This window comes from Zea mays, chromosome 4 (genome assembly GCF_902167145.1).
Source record: "Zea mays cultivar B73 chromosome 4, Zm-B73-REFERENCE-NAM-5.0, whole genome shotgun sequence".
NCBI lineage: Eukaryota > Viridiplantae > Streptophyta > Magnoliopsida > Poales > Poaceae > Zea > Zea mays.
This window is the reverse complement of record NC_050099.1, coordinates 165,499,094-165,512,585: the sequence shown is the minus strand read 5'-3', so window position 1 is coordinate 165,512,585 and position 13,492 is coordinate 165,499,094. Positions and strand designations below refer to the sequence as shown.

The window sequence follows — 13,492 nt, the reverse complement described above, 5'->3', positions numbered from 1 at the left end:
GTGCTATCGTCTAGTGGCTAGAGGGTCCTCTGTTTTTAGGTCCGGTGCGGCCGTATCCTCCGCACCCCTCAGGTACGGCCCTGTCACGATCGACCCCTTTTCTTCACGGGATTCGTAGCGTTAGAATATACTATATACTAGTGATAACCCACGAGTTTGTTTCTGCAAATATTTGTCGATTCCAAATGGAATAAAATCTATGTTAGGCTAGTCCCTCGCAAAATAAAAGGAAGAAGATTTGGGTCTCGCCGTCTCGGGGGCTCCAGGCGGCTTTGCTTGGTTGATGCCAGCGTAGACCTAGCAAAACGAGGGGATTACACGTTTTGCCGATAATAGGTCGGCTGCCTTCTGTCACTCTCCCCTCTGCTCAAAATTTCCCCCAAAACTTCTCCTCTTGAGGAAGGCAGCCCAAGCGAGCGCGCTGCAATGGCGGACTCGTCGGCGCCGACGAGAGTGATGATGGCGGTGAACGAGTCGTCGCTCAAGGGGTACCCGCACCCCTCCATCAGCTGTCGCACCGCCTTCGACTGGACGCTCTCCAAGCTCGTCCGCTCCAACCCTGGGGGCTTCCACTTCCTCTTCGTCCACGTTCAGGTCCCCGACGAGGACGGTAAGTACACTCGCTTGCCCGGTGCCCCTGTGACTTGCTCGCTATTTATCCGCGCGCGTGCTACTCAGCGAAATCACGCGAAATGTGTGGTTTCTCCCTCCATTCACGCGTTCGCGTTGGTACATGGTACCGACTAAGTATGTGATTTGGGTATGCCGTATGCGGTGTATGCCTCTATGCGTGCTGTGTGGAACTGTGGATACTAGCTCTCCCCCGTGCACGGGTAGCCACGCACTGATAGTATTGGTTAATGTTGTCCTTACTGCGACCTCACTGTTTATGTAGATTAATCCGCGAAAATTTGCAGCTTTTTTTCTCAAAAAGATCACTTGCTCCAACAATTACAAAAATAATATTAAGATTGACGAAATTGCAGAAATTATATCCAACTGCCAGGCCATATGTCAACGAAATTGCAGAAATTATAATTAACTGCCAGGCCATATGTCAACGAAATTGCAGAAATTATAATTAACTGCCAGGCCATATGACAAAAAATTCCACAATAGACACGGCTAGAACAAGAAATTCAGTAATAGCAATGATTATTTTGGTAAATGCCGTGTCAAAACCATTTTTTCAAAAAAAGCAGCACCTGTGCATGATAGTTTTGGTTCCATCTTCTGATGTGCTGAGCCATTGTATTCGCTCACAGTCACAGCATCCAATTTTTCTGCGTGCTCACAGCATCCAACTTGTTCTGTTCCGACTATGTTGTGTTGGTTACTGTTAGGTGGCCTGGCATCTGGAATTCTGGATTTGGCATACCTTGATCAGAATTGTTGGCTGCTGCATTGAATATCTCATCTTTTGTGGCTAATTGCATCATTTGTTTTTTCAGAAAGTTAGAGATAAAAAAAAGATCAGCAAATTGCTTCTGACGATTTACTTGATCCTAAATGGCCTGGCTCAATTCTGGTGTATCAGAAGTTGTATACTTGTATGGTTGTAGAGTTTCTCTACTCGAAATGATGTATGCAGGACTAGCCTGTTGGTTGAAATAAAATGGAAACAAAATGCCCCTCAGTTAATTTCTAGGCAAGCAATCTTATAATTTCTACTTTGACAAAAATGTGGACTTCTTGTACTGGTATTTTTTTGGGTAAGGATGACATTTTGACAACGAGGGCTTTTAATATGTGGAAGTTTATGTTACTTCGAATCAATACTTTGTATCACAACCATTCATGTAGGAAAATGTTTAATGGTACTTCAAATGCGACTCTTTTTTTTTTTCTCAAACACACAAGAGAGCTATACATCATTATATTAAGCAGAGGAGGACTACTCATACAACCCCTGAAGGGGCAAACACCACACTAGAATTTGCCACACACACTCTAGTACGTGACCAACACCAAGGAGGGGCATCATGGCCATAAACTACAGAGCTGTGTGGCTCCCACCATACAGCAAAGTTTAGCTTTTTCTTTTACATTTCTCACGATGCTATGAAAACTAGGTGAGGTTCCCTCAAACACACATGCATTTCTATGTTTCCAGATCCACCAAGCCACTAAAACTACCTACGAGTAACAGATTGAAGCCCTTACGAGATTGCTTAGGTACCTGTTGTGCGGCCTGACACCACCATTCAGTAAAAAGGTTGTCCCTTAAGCCTGGAGCATACTGCTGCAGCCCAACCAACTGTGGAACAGAGTACCACACAAATACGACTCTTTCATACAGGAATGTGGTATAGTTTTTGTGATCAGATAGGTAGTATCATGCTACTGTTTGTGCTCATGTGCATTTGTTCCTCATCTCCAATTGCATTAGTAATGCCCTTACAACAGGCTTCCATCCTGATTTCTTTTTACCTCTTTCAGACCATCCCTTTGTCATCAAATCACATGATTATTGTTCAGCTTGGGTTTCAATAACCTAACAACTTACACCTATTTTTTTAGACATTGTCTACCATATCACTTTGCTCTTTTTCTTCTCTCAAGAATTTTGTTAGCAACTCTTTTACTGGTGTCTGGCCTTCTGAGAATGTTACTGTGGCAGCAGCATTTGCCTCTTGTACCATATTTTCTTGTACTATGTTTTCATCCCATTTTGAGCTTAATGGTTCCGTGTCAAAAAAAAGTCCTGTTAGGATTTTTTAGGGGGATCACAATGCAGTTTAGCTGATACAAGAAATTGAACAGAGGATTTGTGCATCATGGATGTTTATATGGCAATTCTCTCGGTGCCTTAATTTGTTTGCTTTGTTTGTTCTCATATATTTCCTTTTTCTGTTGCTTTACCATCTGCGCTAGCCTGCAAGATGAAGAAAATCAGTGATGGTCTGAAAGAGCAAAGTGGGGTACTGGACAACATTACGCCAAACTTAGGGGCATTTTGTTGTAACGCCAAACTTAGTTAGTAACGCCAAACTTAGCTAGTTTGGCGTTGTACTGGACAACATTATTCTTCTACTACATAACTACTAACTTAGAGATCTTCCATTGGGCTCCTGGTCTTCTTTTGCAGTAGTTCAGAACTCAGTTAATTATTAATACAATAAACTTTGGTAACCTTTCATGTTTTTTTTCCAGTGTCCAGTGTCTGTGTATGTACTGAAAAAATATTTCTGGAACATGCATTAATTAATGCTTATAGGTTTTCAAACATTTCCCCAGTTTATCTTTCTGTACAATGGATAAATATTGGATGCTCGCTTGAAACTTTAATGCATCACTATTTTGTGTCTTAATATAAGACGATTTTTTGTTTTGATGCCAATTGAAAGGATTTGATGACATGGATAGCATCTATGCTTCGCCGGAGGACTTTCACCAAATGAAGCAGAGAGACAAGATAAGAGGGCTTCATTTGCTCGAGTACTTTGTAAACCAATGCCATCAGTTAGGGGTAATTGAACTTGGTTTGCTCAGAAAGTTTACTGATTTTGATCTGCTGTGAAGGCTCCATCTGGCAGCGGTTGCCTCTTTGGTGTATAATGGTCTTCATATCTAATTTTTGTTGCAGATAAAATGCGAGGCATGGATCAGACATGGAGATCCAAAGGAGGTTATCTGCAGCGAAGTGAAGAGAGTCCAGCCTGACCTTCTAGTTGTGGGAAGTAGGGGTCTTGGGCCATTTCAGAGGTAATATATGCCAGCATGACTCAGTGTTTCAGGTTCAGCCATATCGCACAGCATTTTATTCAGAATGGCATAGACAGAAAAGTGCATGTTGCGGTAATTCAACCTCTCACATTATCTTGCTCCCTGCTCATTGTGCTCCATATCTTACATTTCCTTTGCGCTTTGATTATCCAAGGATAATGTGTTTGTTGTTGTGTGGTCACTCGATTTAATTGTACTTGAGGCCCAGCATGCTTTTACCAATATATTCCAAGAAATAGGAAATAAAATGTTTGCACTTACCAATTTGTTCTGGAAATATTTCATGGAAAAATATGCTTTTGTAATCCAAAACCTATTCATATCAATATTTGGGCTTTTCTGGGATCTGTACCTGGCCTCAAGCTAAGTCTGGTCGGAGCTTGGGCTTGACTTTGGCCAGTTGGCCCATCATATGAACATGTCTGGTGCTTACTACCAGCAATTTTCAGCATTGCTTTTCTGTCTCTATTATTTAGTACCTTGATGTAGCACAAGGAAAATATTGAACTTTTTTTTATTATACTTAATATTTCTCTATTTCAAAACAGAATAAACCTGTCAGCACTCATGTAGCTTCTGCCTTTTTGCAAGTTGTACAAACGCATATGACTTTCAGGTTGTTGAGTGATTATTCTTAAATACCATTACGCATTACAAAATTGTCAGATGTTAACTAGTTAGCCTCTTTTCTAAAGTTGTTTTGAGTATTTTTCTTATATAGTTTTTGAGAGACCTAGGAAAGTGGGAAGAAGCAATGAAAGTTTGCATATTGCATATAACAATACAAAATATTTAAGAAGAGCAAGAGTTTTTCCTCTGGATTTATGTGGAGTACAATGTCAATTAATAAAAGGATTGCAGCTAACATCTCACAGTTAATATTGAATTTGTCGAGCCTGGCTGTAACATGTCAATTGTAGATGAAGAGTATTAGAACATGAAATCCTATGTTTCATTTGTGAACTTCAATTGGTGGTATAATGTTTCTCTATAACATCTTAGAAATTAGAACGATATATGCACTTTAGCCTTGTAGGATACTGTATATGATTTCTGAATGAACCAATAAGGTCTGACTGTGACCTAGAGATCTTTCTTGCTCCAGTAACGCTTTATCTAATACCACTGTACCCTTTTGGGTTGTCCCATTCTCATGGCCTAAGTTGCACATCATCCTCTGTAACAGGGATTATCTTCTTGTAAAAAAATAGGTATAAGATTTCCCTTTATAATGGAATCTACGTAGTTTAAAACCAAATCAGTGATCAAGCATACAAACAACATTTTGTCCAAATATTTTGAAATAGAAAGGTGCCATGTATGAAAAGGAAAAACAGGACACTCTTTTGTCTACTTTGCCATGTTGCTTCTAGTGAAGTGTAATTATTGCCTTTGTTATGATCCTGTCACCCTCTTCTCTTTGGTTGTGTTGTGCTCAAATCATCTCACTAATCACGATAGTATGTTTCTCAACTTTCCAAGGCTTTATTGCATGCAAGATGTTGTTCTACATTTATTATTTGTGTGCATGCATAAACTCATATGATTATGCCGATGCCTTTTGGTATTCGTGCACCCTAGATAAGATTGTGCCGTACAAATCAATGAGCAGTGTGTAGCGTGCCTACTGTGAAAGCCATATGCACTAATTGAAAGATTTTGCAATTTAGTGGCCTATACATGTAGGGCTGATTATATCTCCTGATTTGTCACGTCTGTCTAGAACAAGTTGTGTAGTTCTCATTGACACCCTTCATCTATTTCTTTGCTAAATTTCTGGTGAACAAGTTTTTTTCATCAGGACAAACCTCGTGCAGTGGCGAGAGCTATCTCGCTAAGTCACCGGGTCGGCAGACTCTTTGTATTTGTGGGGTAAAGACTTGCCTCGGTTTATCCCTCCTCGTACACCACTCGTGTGAGCCTCCGGCACTCGGATTACCTTTCATCACAGTTTAGTCAATACTAATAGAGGGAATACCTTATTTATCTTGATAAGTAAGAGGCAAGACTAATTATATAGACTGATTCGTTACTTTTATCCTGTTTGAAGGTGCATTTGGGATCTAATTTCGTTTTGTCATGTGCATTTGAGATCTAATTTCGTTTTGTCATGCATGACTTCTTCGCAACTCTTTTGTCAGTCAATGTTTTATTTACCTAGGTGGTGGTGTCACATAGTGTTTAGTCACTATGAACTATATGATCGCAACTCTTTTGTCAGTCAATGTTTTATTTACCTAGGTGGTGGTGTCACATAGTGTTTAGTCACTATGAACTATATGATGGAAACTGTGTAGAGTAGGCATAATTTTGTGCAATGTGGGAGTTTTATCTTCAAGAACATGAACTATTTTCAAGTGTCTTTTGTACGCTATAATGTGCTTTTTTATTTGTTAAATGGGAAATTCAATACCAAAGTTTGTTGGCATAGGGGTGTTTAAAGGCGATGACTAATATGCAAGCATGTACTAGGTGCAAGCGTGCAAATAGATATTCTACTTTGTTAGATCTAGATCCAACGATATATCATATTTAACACTTCAACTCTTCCACCACCACCTGATATATATTTATAAAAAAACCTTAACAATCCACAATTATATTTACCGTTGGATTTAGATCTAATGTACAAAAAAGTCTACTTACATGTTTGCATATTAGTCGTTGCACTAGAACTAATAGTTAATTGACTAAAAAAATTGTTGGTAAAAATATCTAGCTAACTATTAATTAATTTGCTAAAAGTAGCTAATAGCTGAATTGTTAGCTAGACTGTTGGATGACTTCAGCAAATTTTAGCAGCTAACTATTAGCTTTAGTGCATTCAAACATACTATAGTCTACCATAGTCTATTCATCTAGTATCTGGATGGTACTAGTAGATTATCGAGACTACGCAAAAGTTTTTTTTTGTCGCTGCATTCTATTTACGGAATTAATTTCAGTAAGAAAAATGTACATGGAATTTACATGCACCGAGTCTGAATGGACTCCATGTAGGGTTTTCGTGGGCACGGTGAGCGAGTTCTGCGTTAAGCATGCCGAATGCCCCGTCATCACCATAAAACGGAACGCTACCGAAGCTCCTCAGGACCCTGTCGACGATTGATGCTTCCAAGCCAAGCCATGCCATGTCACTGGAGAATGAGATGTTCTTCTTCACTGCTTTTATAATGGGTTGATGTACAAAATACGATATGGAAGTGGTGCCTGGAACTAGTTCGCGGAGGGTTCCAACTCTTGCACACTGCGCCCCCAAAAACTAGAGTTGAAGATGTAAAACGCCGTCGTCCGCCGAGGGACGACGAGAGATTGTACGTGATACATCGATCGAGTCTCGTGAACCTAAAAAGCTGCCGCTACATTATTGTTCGCTCATGTGCCAGGCTTCGCTGGAACGAACGCCCCGCCCCTTATTTGCCCCTGCCCGTCCACAGCCACAGCCACAGCTTGAGCAGGGTACCTGAAGCCCGCGTAGTCCTTTGGCACGGCGTAGCCTTTGGGAACGCCGACGAGCTGGGGCTGTTGCTGATGCTTAAGCTGACGCCCCTTGTTGCTGCCAGCAAGCTTGCCGTCGCTCTTCCACGCCGGAGGCTTCCCCGGCGCGAACTTGATCTCGAAGCCGTCGTCGATGTCGTGGATCGTGGCGCGGGAGCTCGCCACGGGCTTCATCGCCGGGCACTTGATCTCGAATCCGCCGCCCTTCTCCAGGTCGCCTCCGACGGAGTCGGAGGCGTAGGAGTCCTGGTCGGCGGCGTACCTCTTCCTGGAGAGCCGGCGCCCGCACAGCCTGCCGGCGACGCAGGCGGCCACGGCGAGGAAGGAGATCGCCGCGAGCACGGCGAAGACCGGGCCGAACGAGCCCTTGGCGGTCGTGGAAGGCGCCCGCGCGCGCAGGACGGCGTTGGAGGACGCGGGGTAGTAGACCGTGGGGTCAGGCATATCCTTGGTTCTCGGCGCTCTCTCAAGCTGCTAGCTGCTGATATATGCCACCACCACGCTCTCCCTCGAAGAAAATGGTTCGGCCGTTTGGGTGTCGCACTCTTGGGCACCGAGGGGAGTGCTGGTCGTTTTATGATGGGGAGCTGAAGGCGCCGGTTTGAACCGAGCGATTACTTTGCGATTTTGTTTTTCATCACGAGCCGACTCTCACTCAGCTCAGCTGCTGTCATGGCATGATGATGCCCGCTGCCGCCCCATCCTCCCTCTCCCTCGTCGGGCCGCGAGAAAGGCTGGCGCTTTGGGATCCCTTTGGAGCAGTTCAATGCGAGCTTGGAATAACGTCTCGGCACGTCTGCACTCTGCTGCAGCAGCCGCCTGGCCTCTCTCTCTCTCTCACTCACTCACCCCCGTGTCCCCCTGTGGCCTACTACGTGCTGTTGCTTTTGCTTTTGGACGTTGCATCGGATCAAAGCAACCGCTGCGGCAAGGCAACAGCCAGCAGGCACTCGGGCAGAGGGAAGGAAGGGCCCGGCCCGGGCGCCGATCGTTTTGGTCTCGATTGTTAGTATTCCCCGTCGGCTTTAGCAGATTGTGGGGCGCCGGCGAATGAGCGCCCCCACTTGAGTGGTCATCACCTTTCTTGGGCATGCCGACGCCATTGCTTCCTCCAGCTCCAGGCCCCTTGGTCGAATTCCCTTGAGGTGAGTTGACCGGGACACTGACATCCTAGCCTGTTCATTCATTCAATCCGTACGCGGTATGCCTACGGGCATTGTTCTTTCCATAATCCTGTGTTCTGTGTTCGCGCCCACCTGAATCCGGTTTTAGATGATGAACTTGCGAGCACGATTATTAGGTCTTGGAGAATGGACACTATTTCAAACTTCACTCAGTAAATAATGTTAAATAATGTCATATACAGTTCTCCTATATTTTACACTATCCACCGGAGAAATTCTAAGTTCCATCATATAAGTTCACCCCCACATGAACTCGGGCACGATCATTATCCTAAACATATAGGGACGTTAGACGTGAAACCGGTCATGATGCATTTGAGACGTGATGCCAGTACCACCACCACTCTATCGATGGGGGCTTTGCAAGTATTACTTCAAAAAAAAATGTAACCACACATGTGTCGCTCAAAAGAATTAGGTTACGTTCGGTTGTACAGAAATAAACTCGAAATCGTTTAAGAGCGATCAAAACTTATATAAATTAGAGAAGTAAATTGGTTAGAATTTGTTTCATGTCTCTATTCTGAAAAAAACAAACGGCCCCTTAAAATTGATCATAGACCCATTTTCTAGGATATTTACATCCCTTATTTTTTTAACGGTTTTCTAATTAAAAGAGACAACTAAAACTACATAATCTATACTACCTATTAAGGCTGCAAGAGGTAGGCTGCCTCCCCTGGTTCTGCCCTCGGTGAATCTACACCGTCCAATCGCTTCTGTAAATCTACACCGTCCGCCCCTGCTTACGCCCACGTTCGTCATCGTCTCTACGCCCACGTTCGTCCCCCGCCTCCCCCTCTCCCACCCCGCGTGAGCCGCCGCCCCTGCTCCCCCTGTTCGCACCCGCCGCCCCTGCTCCCCCTGTCCCGTGCTGCGGTGACAGGATCCGAGAACACCCCTGCGGACACGTCCAGGATTCAAGGCCTCCCCCTCCCTTCCCCTGCCCTCACTCGTACGCCGCCGCCCCCTCCACCGTCGTCGTGCGAGAGGGAGGAGGGACCTCTGGATCTCCGTGGGGCGTGGAGGAGTGGGACGACGCACGCGGAGGCAGCCCCGGTCGGGTGCTGCTGTATCCGTCCAGGATCGGGGGAATTCCAGGAGGCAGGTGAGCATTGCGTCGCGGTTCTTCTTCGTCTCCCTAGCGACGACAACACTACTGTTTTGCGCCTGGATTCGAGTGGATTGGGTTGGATCGGGTTAGTCATTACTCATCAGTCGAGTCCGGTTCTAGACTGAGGTTGTTCGTTCGTTCGTTCCGTGGACGGGCTTCGCGGCCGAGCAGGTCGGGTCTCAGGCGAGCGCAGCATCGGCGAACCCCGATTCCTCGAACAGAAACTAGGCGTGCGCCGCATTTGCGAGATGAGAGCCGCTGCGTCGGCCGCCAGGAGATCATCGTGCGTCCGTGCTGGGAGCCCGGTGCCCCAGCCCTTCCACCTTCCACGGCTCCACGCCTTCGTTTGCAGCACGCAGCGCGCCCGGCCACCGCCCTCCGCCGGCGCTTCTCAGGCACGGGCACCAACCACGCTCACGCCTCCGCGACCGAGCGGCACCGCCCAGGCCCCAGGCACCCACACCGGCACTGCCCAGGCCAGGCCTTGGCTCCGTCTCTACGGCCAGCTTGTGTATCTGTTAGTCAGCTCTCTCACCTACAGCTTTCGTAGCCTCCTAGGCTTGTAGCTACCATAAACTCGGTAACTCTTGTAGGTTGTAATTTGTGAAAAATCTATTAATCTGGTTAAGTACCATTACCATGGATTAGTCCCTACTTTCTTTTTTTTAAACAAGGTCATTTTTTAAAATATATATAAAAAATTATAAAGTTCTAGCAGCAGATGTGGCTGTAAAAATGTCAGACAACATCTTAGACTGTTATATGGTACGTATACCATCCAATTAGTTGTCTGCATAGTCTTATTCTACGCCACCATATACTTTAACTTTATCTGAGTATATGTTTGATTAATTGTATATGGGAATGGTAGGCTGCACGAGCTGATGCAAATTCAGCGTGACTGGTTGCCTGGCCAGTTGGTCCCAAGCTTGACGCGTGTGTTGATTACGATTGGGTTTATGATTGGTTTACTGTATGGTATGAACTCAGTCTGCATAGGAAGGTACAGTTTAGGTGTTTTTTTAGCTGTCCGCCTGTATAAGTTGAGACGCGAGGCATCTCCGTTTCTACCGGAACAGGCTGGTACAGACCAGGTGGAGGCGGGATCGGCAACCAATGAAGCCAATTAAATTACTTTGGTGCCATTTTTCTGAATCCTCGTGTTCGCATAAAATGACAGTATCTGTCCAGCCTGATGCGCGTGAGCTAAAGTGTGTGACTAAAGGGGTATTTGGTTTATAGGAGTAATTTTTAGTTCTTCTATTTTATTACATTGTAGTCGTTAAATTAACAAATACGGAAACTAAAATAAAATTTAGTTTTTATATTTAACAATTTATAAACTAAAATGAAAAGACTAAAAATTAGTCTCTATAAACAAACTTTCCATAAATCGAATTGACGGTCTAGCACCCTTTGACGTAGCTGTGGCCTAGCAATATGGTAGGCCTATCGTACGCTCGTATCGCCCCATTTGGCTTGTGATAGGAGATACAAAATAGAGATAGACATGATCTTGATTCTTCATGTGGAATTTCTCTATTATGGGACGAGGATGGATAACTTTGATCTGATCCTAATTCAAGATGAATGACTATGTATTTAATACGAGGTCTTTATAAAGTTCTACTAGCATGAGAAAATCGCTACGGTTTTCAGGCAGATGGGGTATATATCTTTATTCCACAGTCTGTAATCTTATCGTAGTAATTACAGCTTGCACTATACTTGCACAACTCCTCCCTCTATGCTAATTATTAAAGATTGTTACGGCTAGCCTATATAGAAGGTTGTAAATACATTGCTTTCTTTTAACAAGAAACATACCTGAAGTTTCCCTATGCAAGGGATCTGTGACCAGAGCCTCCTCCGTGGCTTATGGCTTTATCAAGTCCAACTGAGTTGAGTGGCATCTAACTTACCTTGAGCCTCTATTCATATTTAAAAGTTGTACAAACTTCATTTTGAATACTGTAAAAAGATTCTTACTTCAGGCCTTATTGTTTGATTATTGAATAGTATGCATTTTGATTGCTTTTTTATAAAGTTCTCTGACAGTTCCAATGTAGATTTTCTCCAAAAAGGGCATCACTAGCAAATTCTGGTTGTACTGTTCAACTTTCGTCTTTCTCTTTACAAGATGTAAATTAGTAATCACTGGTTCATTTTAATGTCAAATGCAGTCTGGGAAGCAGTGCCACTGCAGATATACTCTCCCTATTGAATTGAGAAATGGTTTCTTTTCAAATCATGGCTATGGTCCGCTTTTTTCTATTGGCATGGTTATGGTTGGTATTGCTAGCTGTTTGTCATTAGCAGTTCATAAAAATTGCAATTGGTATATATGCGCTCTGGTTGGTATTTTTTAATGAACACACCATTTTTTAATGAACACAACTGCCAGATGTTGCAACGGTTCTCTGAAACCACCTAAGCAGAACAGAAAATGGTTCTCTGAAAATGAAGAACATTATTGTTGTGTTCTAAATCAGGATTTGGTGTTACATGGCCTAGAAAGCATTTAAATATGGAAGGATCATACTGAATCTGTAGTATAAAGGACACATGATACAGATTCTCTTATTGAAAACAGAACTTAAAGAACTAACATGCTGCTTCTTCCTAATGCAAGAAGAGGGCTCAAATTAAATCCAGCACATACCAATGCCTTCGCACGCGCACAAACATATACGTATAGATATTTTGCTTTAGAGTTGATCATCAATGCATATGTGTGTTTACTAAATTCCAAATTTTTGTTTACCTTTATCTCAAAAATTAAGCAAAATTTTGAAGCTAAATTAGTCTGGCATAGAAATAAGATTCAGGCAACAAATGAAGAAACTTCATTAAACTCAATGGAGACAAACACTATTTTTTCAGCCACATTAAACATGCTATTGGTTCTGCAATCATGACAAAAGGTTTGTTAATCAATGGTCATAGCTCAGGACGCTACATGTATTGCAACAGATCATAGCTCGAGACATAAGTACCAAGCAGCACTACCTATAGAGTACTCTCCCTGCATCAAAATAGAGGGGTGACATGCTTTATCCAGTGGACTATCTCTGTAAATCCATTATATTAAAGCCAGTGTGGCGCTGCGGTCATAGCTCGGAACCAAGCGTTTTGTTGTTGTGCAGCTCGAGGTGGTGTTTAGCGAGGTCGGCCCAGTGTGGCGCTGCTTTATGGTCGCAGACAAAGGTGAGCTGTACGAATCCGGTTGCTGTTTAGTTGGGAGTGGTATCATTGGCTAATTCTACCTTCGTGGTTTCTTTACGGCAGGATCAGAGAAGAGTCGAGGCTTCGGGTTCGTGCAATTGTAAGTTCTCTCAGGAATCGTCGATGGTATTATGGGATTACTGTATTCTGTTATCGAGGAGCCTTTTTGAGCGAATGATGTGAATATCCGTCGAGCTGATTGTTTTTTAATGTTAACCGTAAATTCGTGTATGTCAGTCTCAAATGGCCCAGGAACCGGCACATCATGTGGTTACTGCACATAGACTATACCGCTCTGTGTACCATAACTTAGTGCTATTGTTAGCAAATTTGGTGACCGTAGACCATAAGTTAATATTCACTAGAGAGTAGAGGCTTGACCAGGATGATCAAATGATATAAACTAATCATATTGTTACATGTCCCAATGTTTGTTATGATTGTTCATGTATAAGTGTGCTGCTGCTAATAATCTGGGCATGGAGTTTTCATTGACACTGTTAGGCGATGATTTGGTTAATGTAATTCGTTCCTGTATATGCCAGTGCAACTGTTCAAGATGCTGATCGAGCTATTCAACAAAAGAATGGATCTCCTGTTTCTGGTAGGAAAATCAGAGTTAAGCTAGCAATGAATCGTGCTCCACTAGGAACGTTTGCAAAAGGGGAATAGTAAGGCTCTTCTTCTAACAGTTTGTTGCACTGAAGCTCAGTAGATTGTGGATCCAATGGTCTTGTGTTTTATT

General features: G+C 43.4%; 2 protein-coding genes across 3 annotated transcripts; one reads left to right on the top strand and one right to left on the bottom strand.

Annotated features, from left to right (window-relative positions):
* Positions 1-260: 260 nt before the first annotated feature.
* On the top strand, positions 261-7,082 carry LOC100283256 (uncharacterized). 2 transcript variants are annotated; one of them, XM_008679065.3, is made up of 4 exons: positions 261-610; positions 3,348-3,469; positions 3,587-3,705; positions 5,528-6,154. In XM_008679065.3, the coding sequence occupies exons 1-4, from the start codon at positions 427-429 to the stop codon at positions 5,562-5,564; spliced, it is 462 nt and encodes a 153-aa protein (XP_008677287.1). In that variant the 5' UTR covers positions 261-426; the 3' UTR covers positions 5,565-6,154. The 2 variants fall into 2 exon arrangements, with proteins under 2 accessions (XP_008677287.1, NP_001149630.2); NM_001156158.2 differs by lacking the exon at positions 5,528-6,154 and adding an exon at positions 6,727-7,082 and having other exon boundaries at positions 332-610.
* Positions 6,866-7,760, bottom strand: LOC100216613 (uncharacterized). Its single transcript, NM_001143026.1, has one exon. The coding sequence runs from the start codon at positions 7,666-7,668 to the stop codon at positions 7,102-7,104; it is 567 nt and encodes a 188-aa protein (NP_001136498.1). The 5' UTR covers positions 7,669-7,760; the 3' UTR covers positions 6,866-7,101.
* Between the last annotated feature and the right edge of the window lie 5,732 nt (positions 7,761-13,492).

Bases quoted from the DNA above. Each gene is read 5' to 3' on its own strand.
- LOC100283256 (NM_001156158.2), top strand. From the start codon at position 427: ATGGCGGACTCGTCGGCGCCGACGAGAGTGATGATGGCGGTGAACGAG. The intron at 611-3,347 runs GTAAGTACACTC...GCCAATTGAAAG, and splicing joins TCAGGTCCCCGACGAGGACG to GATTTGATGACATGGATAGC. The intron at 3,470-3,586 runs GTAATTGAACTT...TTTTTGTTGCAG, and splicing joins ACCAATGCCATCAGTTAGGG to ATAAAATGCGAGGCATGGAT.
- LOC100216613 (NM_001143026.1), bottom strand. From the start codon at position 7,668: ATGCCTGACCCCACGGTCTACTACCCCGCGTCCTCCAACGCCGTCCTG.